The sequence below is a fragment of the Physella acuta genome, unplaced genomic scaffold (assembly GCF_028476545.2).
Source record: "Physella acuta isolate Inbredline_101_S28 unplaced genomic scaffold, ASM2847654v3 ptg001656l, whole genome shotgun sequence".
Lineage (NCBI taxonomy): Eukaryota > Metazoa > Mollusca > Gastropoda > Physidae > Physella > Physella acuta.
This window is the reverse complement of record NW_026733170.1, coordinates 166,264-175,590: the sequence shown is the minus strand read 5'-3', so window position 1 is coordinate 175,590 and position 9,327 is coordinate 166,264. Positions and strand designations below refer to the sequence as shown.

At 36.2% G+C, this 9,327-nt stretch overlaps 1 protein-coding gene across 2 annotated transcripts; it reads left to right on the top strand.

Moving 5' to 3' along the window:
• The first annotated feature begins 2,000 nt into the window (after positions 1–2,000).
• LOC131929617 (1-aminocyclopropane-1-carboxylate synthase-like protein 1) lies at positions 2,001–9,092 on the top strand. Of its 2 annotated transcripts, none has more exons than XM_059285913.1 (14): positions 2,001–2,134; positions 3,681–3,855; positions 4,506–4,565; positions 4,744–4,814; positions 5,565–5,634; positions 5,763–5,829; positions 6,502–6,599; positions 6,698–6,781; positions 6,875–6,975; positions 7,196–7,328; positions 7,620–7,761; positions 8,011–8,153; positions 8,430–8,583; positions 8,937–9,092. In XM_059285913.1, the coding sequence occupies exons 2-14, from the start codon at positions 3,691–3,693 to the stop codon at positions 8,993–8,995; spliced, it is 1,347 nt and encodes a 448-aa protein (XP_059141896.1). In that variant the 5' UTR covers positions 2,001–2,134; positions 3,681–3,690; the 3' UTR covers positions 8,996–9,092. The 2 variants fall into 2 exon arrangements, with proteins under 2 accessions (XP_059141896.1, XP_059141897.1); XM_059285914.1 differs by lacking the exon at positions 2,001–2,134 and adding an exon at positions 3,476–3,542.
• The last annotated feature ends 235 nt before the right edge of the window (positions 9,093–9,327 follow it).

Sequence of the window (9,327 nt, the reverse complement as noted above, 5' to 3'; positions counted from 1 at the left end):
TACTAGCCGAGAGGTTAGCTTATCTGTGTACACAGAGTTCTATCACTAACCTAACCTGTACTAGCCGAAAGGTTAGCTTATCTGTGTACACAGAGTTCTATCACTAACCTAACCTGTACTAGCCTAAGGGTTAGCTTATCTATGTACACAGTTGTATCACTAACCTAACCTGTATTAGCCGAGAGGTTAGCTTATCTCTGTACACACAGTTGTATCAATAACCTAACCTGTACTAGCCGAAAGGTTAGCTTATCTGTGTACACAGAGTTCTATCATAACCTAACCTGTAATAGCCGAGAGGTTATCTTATCTCTAAATTTCGTTCAGGATCTGGTCATGCATGACCTTTGACCCAGATAATAATGACTAAATCTTCTCACTATTGTCTTTTTAAGTAGGTTAATTATTTGCTGAACAGTTTTTTAGATTTCAGCATTAATTTCTTTACATCACAATCATTCTCACTAGGCGTGGAGCAGGTGGCCATTATAGGGGGTCACACAAAGAAGTCACAAGAAAAAAGTCACAAATAAATTTGCATGGAATTTGTGTGTGAATAGTTTTATGTGTTTTAAGTATTCAGAAAGTACAAATTTAATGAAAACAGTTGTAGGCTGTATTTGTTTGGGAATATTAATAATACACGGACAATTAATTAGCACGTTACACATCTTAGGCCTATAGGTTTTAATTCGGTTATATAAACAGCATTTAATAAAAATAATTAGAACACCCCAGCGCACTAAGTTATAGTTTGTTTCCATCGCATTTTTTAATATTAACGTGAAATGGGATGAAGACATGGTTAACATGATTTGCTGTCCTCATCTCATCGTTACAATAGGAAGCACCTCAGCTGCCCATTGCCTAACAAAGCATAGGATCAAGACCAAAATCCGACAAGGTAATATTATCTAATCAGTGGCGTAGGCAGGGGGGTTAGGGGTGGGGTCATAACCCCCCATTGACCCCTCGGTATATATAAAAAGTATAAGGGGGGGGGTGCAAATCGAAAGTTTGAGGGGGGGGGGGTGCAAATCGAAAGTTTGTTCCCGGGTAAAAATTGGAACCCCCCCCCCCTTGAGACGATCCTGGCTACGCCACTGTATCTAATATAGTCAACCTGAACACAAAATGTGGTGAAAATGTCTACACAATGTGGTCGGACAATGACACTGGGGAAAAACCGGTCCAGAATCGGCATAAGGCAGGGGTCGGCAACCTTTTGAAGCTGAAGAGCCAAAAGTTACAATTTTCAAAATTTCCCTGGTTTTAAAGAGCCACTGACATTTTTTAATTTCAAATATTTTATTTTTTTATTAAGATTATTAGTATTTGTTCAAGGAGCTGGAGAGCCGCATCTTGATATCAAAAGAGCCGCATGCGGCTCTCGAGCCGCAGGTTGCCGACCCCTGGCATAAGGTAAAAAGAACCACACAAAGTGCCTACATCCTACATTTCTTACGTAAGTCTGTGACTTATCTATTATAAAAGTAGGCTTATGTTTATAGACAGTGGTTTATAATCAGGGATACATTTATTCCTTTACGTATGATGAAACAAGTCCGACGGACGGAATATTTAAAAAAGAAAAAAAACAACCGTGAAATACATCTCATTATGGACACCCAGGAATAACTTGGCAACGCCCCTGACCTATTAGGCTTTCCTAAAGACCGTGGTCGAGAGAACGGGTTACACCTCTTGTCTCGGCTCATACAATTTATTTCCATAATTTTACCCCCCCCCCCCTCCGAAAAATGAAGTCCGCCCACTCCGAAAATTTAAAGTGCCCCCCCCCCCCCCCGGAGAAAAAAGTCTGAAAGAAACACTGATGCATGTTTGACAAAGTCTACACTATCTACACTGCTGATGAACGTCTGACGATATATAGATTTTTTTTTTAGCTAGAACCTAAGCTTCTGTTGTTTTTTTTTTTACAAAACTAAAAATTTCATGCAAGTATGCGTGTTTGGAGTTGACCACGTGGTTAAGTACGTTCTCTAGACTAGCACTCCATTAGCAGACGACAAGCCATTTCTGTAGTGCTGAGGTACTTGTTTATTTTTAGCCACGCGTAAGGCACTTCACAACCGGATCGTGGAATTGAATCAAAGCCTTTACATTTCATAAGGTAGGCAGAGCCGGCGTTAGGAATAGGCGGGGCCTAGGGCCAACCATCCGCGCGGGGCCTTTCCATTATATATATATATATATATATATATATATATATATATATATATATATATGTATATATGTATATGTATAAAGGCCTATATAATGTGATGTACACATAATAATAATAACACAAATGTTTTGGAGTTTATAAGCTAATGTCAAACTTTCCACTATAATAACATATTTTTATCTCTCCCATGTATTAACCCAATGTTCGTAGTTTTTTTTCCTTTGCTAAGATATTAAATCACTTTTGACAGTTATGTAATTCATACCAAATCACTTAAGAAAATTTAATCACGTGCCGAATAATTAGGAAAATAAAGTTTACAATACAGCGAACTCGGCCTGATGTATCAAAACAGTATAGACTTCAAAATTTGTTTAGAATTCATACAATATTTTAAAACCAAAAACATTATTGTCTTAATTATTGAACGGGTGAATCCTTAAGGTGACACAACATAACAACAGTTTTAACTTTCTTCCAAAAAATAATAATAAATCACTCTGTTTAATGTCGCCTGATATAGATCCTAAGGCGCCTCCCCCCTCGTCGCCCTCCTCCCACCCCTCTGCACGCAACCGAATGTTAACTTTGTTATACCAAGACAAGTAGGCCTACATATGGAGTTTCTTCCAGGCATCTCTTCGGGGGGGGGGGGGGGCGAAGAAAATCTACCGCCCCTCCCCCCCCCCCCCTGAAAATTTCAAGTGGCCCTCCCCCCTGGAGAAAAAAGTCTGGAAGAAACACTGTACATATACGACATTATACGACATCTACAACAAGAAAGTCAGGACTAGAGTTCATCAGGTCACTAACGGTCTACTACAGACATCCCGTCTGCTCACTAAAAGGACGTCTTCATGGGTCCGCATACAATAGGGTATCTCTTTACGTCGTGGGCTAATTCTCGACCGCCATCTCCAGTCAGCTCAGGTCAAATGCCAGGCGACCGTACCCTACACAAAGGGAAGGCGTGACACTATTTTTGTATCGAATTACGGCCTGTCCCAGTTCAGGTGGGACTCACCAACATCAACCGTGGCCTCAGTTATAACAATCAACAACGTCGGCATTCGACCATTTAGTTTTTCCCAATTGAATTCAGCGACCATTTTTTTAAGTTTACGAACTAATTCAGATAACAATGACATTGCTGAAGCGCGGGGCCCCTTCAAGCGCGGGGCCTATGGCGACCGCCCCGTTCGCCACCCCCTAACGCCGGCTCTGAAGGTAGGCCTACATTTTCAAATGGGGATCGTATAACATAATATGAATTATATTCAATTAATTTTAGGCCTGTGTGTGTTCTGCTGTAGTTTATACTCTTTTATAGTCAAGTTGGACATTCCTCAAATCAGTACGTTACATTTAAAATTATTTTAAAAATGTTTTATTTGACATTCGTCGTATAGTTTTAAAGTAGGACCCTACAGACATCTTAGTGTTGTATTCGTTATATGCTTCAACTTTTGTTGTTGTTGTCATAACAAATAAGCGCGCGTAAAATGGCAAGCCTTACAAGTGGACAAATCAACACGGCGGACGAAGGACCGAGCGGCAAGTTTTCCATTTCAAAACGAGGCAACGCAATCCTGACGTCTTCCTCTTCGTTGAACACACACGTCCAGGCTGTCCTAGCAAACTCTTACGACCCTGAGCTAAACGCTAACGTAAGACTTTAACTGTGTATTATGTCTAGGGCTAAGGGTAGGTGCGTCTACAAATGACGACATCAGTGTGTAAGCAAGGACACACATCACAGAAAGCCAGAACACTTCACTCCCCCCCCCCCCACCCCCCACTAAGTAAAGCCGTTAAAAGGTCTATGCTAATTCTAATTTCTTAAAATCCCTGCTCCGTGTTAAACTAATTCATGGTCTCAAAAGTTTATTATAATTTCCCACATCCAGCGTTTGTCGTCATTTGCGAACGACACCTTTAATATAATATTTTCAGTTATGTCTGCTAACTTTGCAGGCTTGTAATGGTTATAATTTTAATGCATGATAGTTTTTTAAGCAAAGGGGAAGAAATCAAATTATTACAATTTATTTTTTAAAATATATTTATCTCCCTTGAATTTTTATAATCTTCACTGTTAACTCTGGAAAATACTTTATTAAGTGAAATAAATGTAGGTTTATATACATGTATTAAATCAAGACTCGTTGTTTCTATTTCTCAGTTACCCTTTACTTTTCCAGACTTCAGTACAGTCCATTCTTCAGCTTTCATATTTTACCTGCTTGATTTCTATAATAATATACAATGATTGCCAGGTGATACAGATTTAAATTTGAAGATGTATATTTTATTACAGGGTATTGTAAATCTTGGCATTGCAGAGAATAAACTATGTGAGGATCTGATGGTTGAAAAGGTAGATTTAGTCTCTGACCATAAACCCATAAAATATAGTTTATATAAACAAAAATATTTTAACAAGCTTTTAGTGTTGATACAAAATTCCATATTTAAAATAAAAATTGTAACCACATTAAAGCTAAGCTAAACTGCCACCTCTATGAAGTCAATTTTATCTTAACTTGTAATTGCAGATGAAATCTATCCAGTCCCAAGTCGAGAGCACAGCTTTGTTTTATTATGACGTCAACCATGGAAACGCAAGGTGAAATGTTTAACTACTACTATTGTTCAGGGGCGTAGCGAGGGGGGGGGGGCGGGGGGTGCGGACCGCACCAGGTGACACCATTTAGGGGGGTGACACCAAGGCAAAAAATAGCAAAATATATATAAAACAAACTTGAGGGGGGGGTGCAAATCAAAAACTTGAGGGGGGGGGGGGGTGCAAATCGAAAGTTTGAGGGGGGGGGGGGGGGTGCAAATCGAAAATTTGGGTGACACCATTAAGTGCCGCACTGGGTGACACCCGACCTCGCTACGCCACTGCTATTGTTTACCTACTACTATTGTTTAACTACTACTATTGTTTAACTACTACTATTGTTTAACTACTACTATTGTTTACCTACTACTATTGTTTACCTACTACTATTGTTTAACTACTACTATTGTTTAACTACTACTATTGTTTACCTACTACTATTGTTTAACTACTACTATTGTCTAACTAAATATGTGTGGTAGCTACAAAAACACAGTTGAAACAAATATTTTTTTAGTTAATGGAGGAAACATAGACAAAATGTCTAAGCAAAATTATCATTTTATAATAGTACTTCAGATGTAAAAATAATTATTTTCAAATCATCACAATAGCCCCAAGGATTTTTTACCCTATTCAAAAAACATAATGTTAACTAAATCAAATATAAGCTAATTTACCAACCTTCTACTGTTATTAAGGCTCTTGTCTTAGTCACCTATTATCTAAATTCTAAGAAAACTATTTTTTCAGCTCAAAAAGAACAGCAAAAAAGTTTATAGAAACTTTTTTTCAGCCTCTTGAGGAAATTATTGAAAGCAATGTTAGTATCGGTATTGTAATATTTGTTTAGTATATTTTAATATTAGTAAAATGCTACATATGAAGATTTTAAAATATTTCTAAACAAGCATTATGCCCATTGTTGAATGATTACTTGTGTACTTGTAGATTGTCATCATGAATGGAATGACAGCAACTTTGGAAAATTTGGCATTCTCTCTAGCTGATGCAGGGGGTGCGTTCAGTTTTACATTTTCTATTCTAATTTTTTGACAAAGCTCACTCCAACAGTCTCATGGGTGACATTTAATGCAAACAACTACAGACTCAAGTTGTTTTATTAGTAGTGTGCCATTATATTGTCAGGGACTAAATTCATCAACTTCAAATATTTTTTTAAATTCCACATGGTCATCGACTTTTAGGCAAGTCTTTTAGTTCTGATATTGCCGATTGCTAGCCAAATCCAGAACATTTTCTTTGGTGGATTTCATCTACAGTCATTTTCTAGCATAGTTCTTAAATAGCATTGGGAGCAGGGGATGCAAATATTCTTCTGGGCATGTATGATAAATGTTTATTTTTATTTGTAGGGGTATTCTTGTACTTTAGCTGCTCATCCCTCCAATATTACATAACCATGTAAAACTAATACCTCACCCTAACTCCATTGAAGAAAATCTTTTAACTAAAATTTAAATAAATAGTCTGCTATTTTCCATGAGGCAAGAAAGTAATGTATGCCTATTTAGACAAAACAGAGCCATCAATGTTTTCTGAGCACCTTTAAAAATATTTTTTTTTTAAAGAAGCTGACATAATATTTTAAATGTAAAAATGTTTAGCTAATAAAGAACCAAATAAATCCGCAACTCAGTAAATGATCAGACTTATATAAACTTCACAGAATACATAATGGTGCCATCTCCCTATTACTTCCGCATACAAAATGATGTAAAAGACAGGGCAGGGGTAAATGTCATCAGCATACCAATACGTTATAAGGTGAGAGAATTTTTATAAATTGTTGTCAGACTTTGGGTTGCCTGGCTGCATCAAGCCAAACATAAAACAGACTTTTTAACTTTGAAATCTCTTCCAAGGAGGATGAAAATGGTGGCAAAGCATCTGAGTGTGTCATGAATTCTGAAATTCTTGAAGAATATTATCAACAAGCTGTCTCTAAGGTAGGAAAAAATAACAGCTTACACATTTTTGTAAATAATTTATTTTCTGATAATGATTATTAGAAATGTCCCAAAAAATGTTTGGTGTACTAGGGTCAAACTGTCAGAGCCATCTTGTTGAGCAACCCGAACAACCCCAATGGAGTAGTCTTCTCAGAGGATCAGCTGCTGGATATTTTACAATTTGCATACAGGTAAAATTAAACAAAAGTTCACTTGTTCTTAAATAAACAATAATTTACTTTATAATAACCTGATGAACATCCTGATATATTTAGAAATATCATAAGTTCTGTCCCTTGGTTAAACATGATTTTAAATTGTCAATAAAGGATGTATTCAGAGGGAAAAATGATATTTAAATTAAGTTGTGCTCATTGTAACAGATTTTTCCGAAATTCTTTTTTCCTATAGCAAAAATGTACATGTGATTTCCAATGAGATCTATGCTTTGTCTGTTTTTGACCCTGATGTCAAATTTACCAGCATTCTCTCCCTTCCCCACCCAGACCCAACAATGGTGCACTTTACATGGGGATGTAGCAAAGTGAGTCTAATTTTGTGTAGTTTTTATTCTTCTGTGGAAGTAGTAACCCCTTGGTCTGTAATGGCGATAGGGCAGATGTCTAATACTGGATATACTTAGATTTTTATTTTGTTCCCTACTATTTGAATACAAATAATGGTCGATCGCAACATTTAATTTAGGCCAACCTAAGATTACTAATTTGTATGTGTTTATAATTTCTTAACCAGCATGGTTGAATAAAAAACAACCCTCTGATATAAAATTAAACAAGTACAAACTTGTATAAAACTGTATTCCTCCCTGTACAAGGACCTCGGCCTGTCAGCCTACAAATACTCCATGGTATACACAAGAAACCCTCAAGTCTTAGGCTGCTGTCTGGGCACTTCCCCCTTTACAACAGCATGTGGAATTACACAGAGTCGAGTTCTCTCTATTCTCAAAGATGAAAGTAAGTTGGTTTTTTTTTAATGCTGTTTGTTTTGTAAAAGATTTTGTAAAATAAAACTTTTAACAGAGAGAAGTGAAATGTAAGTTGATTGTTAAACTTGGTTAGTAAGCAAATAAATTCTTAAACCTGCTGCAGGTAAATATTTCACATCATAGTAAAAGATTGGCAATTACAAAATTCAACAAAACTCCCTATATCTTAAGTAAACTTGCTTGGCCTTAACAGGTATTCTATTGTTGTTTATTCCAGACTGGCTCTCCCAAATTTTTCTTCCAACTAAATACGATCGTATGAGAAAAAGATACCAGGAAACGGTTGACTTTCTTAGAAAAAGTGGAGCAGAAGTCAAACAGACCGGGGCAACAATGTTTGTTTGGATGGACCTCATCAAGGTCAGATAAATATTTTAATCCTTTATTAGATAACTATTTAGGTAATCTGTATATTAAAGCTATCTTTACAACTGAACAGTCATCAAATGAAAATTTCAGCCAATATTATCCAGTGCTGATCAGATTATACTCACATAATCACTAACATTATCAACAACTTTGTCATTAAAACCAGTTTTATGATTCAAGAAAATAAATATGTTCAATCAAAAACATTTCACTCCCATAGTAACAAAAGTAAAACATGAATTGAATAACCCAATCACTCTACTTCAGTTTATGAAAGAGCAAACTTTTGAAGAGGAACATAATTTATTCCTGAAGTTTATGGAGAAAAAAGTTTTTGTTTTACCTGGCAGTGTCTTGTATAATGAAAAACCTGGACTGTTTCGAGTGGTCTACACACTAAATGAGAAAGTACACAAAGAGGGTTGGTACTCATTCATTTAATTTTTGTCTTCTTATTAACACATAATTAGAAACCTAATGGTTAAAAACTAATGAAGTAATGGTAAGGAAACAATTTAGATTAGGTCCTGTACATTGAAGCACATTGCCACAACATTGTATTCATACATAATGAAACAAATAAAAATTGATTGTTTTAGACTGCTTGGTTAATGTTTTTAATGTTTTAGATCATTTGATTTGTAAAATTTTTCTAAAAAATTTTTTGCATCTTTTAAGTTGTACCTTTCCATGTAGGCGTTCATGTAGGAATTTATAACTCAGTATATTTTTAAAGAAATTCTTTGTGTTTTACCATCTGTACCTTTTCCACAGGTATTCTTAGGGTTGTTCAAGTTTTACAAGAGCTTCAGGATGCAGACTCTAATGGTTGACAAAAATAATTGACAAAAAAATTTTTACCACTATAATTTACAAAAAACTATTTGACAAAATATAATTGACAAAAATAAATTCTTTGAGAAAAGAACAGACACAACCTAGACCATCGTCCATAAATCATTATGTTGGCGTGTAGATGTGTGTGCATGTATGTATGTTATGTCCAGTGTTTCTTTTAGACATTTTTCTCCCATGGAAACTTGCGGGGATGGTGGCAGGGTGAACACTAGTTAAACGGTAAATTTTCTATTCGATGTTTTAAATTTTGTCGAGGGGGGGGGGGGGGTGGAGAAAGTGGCAGAAGAGGTACCTAATAGATACTCTG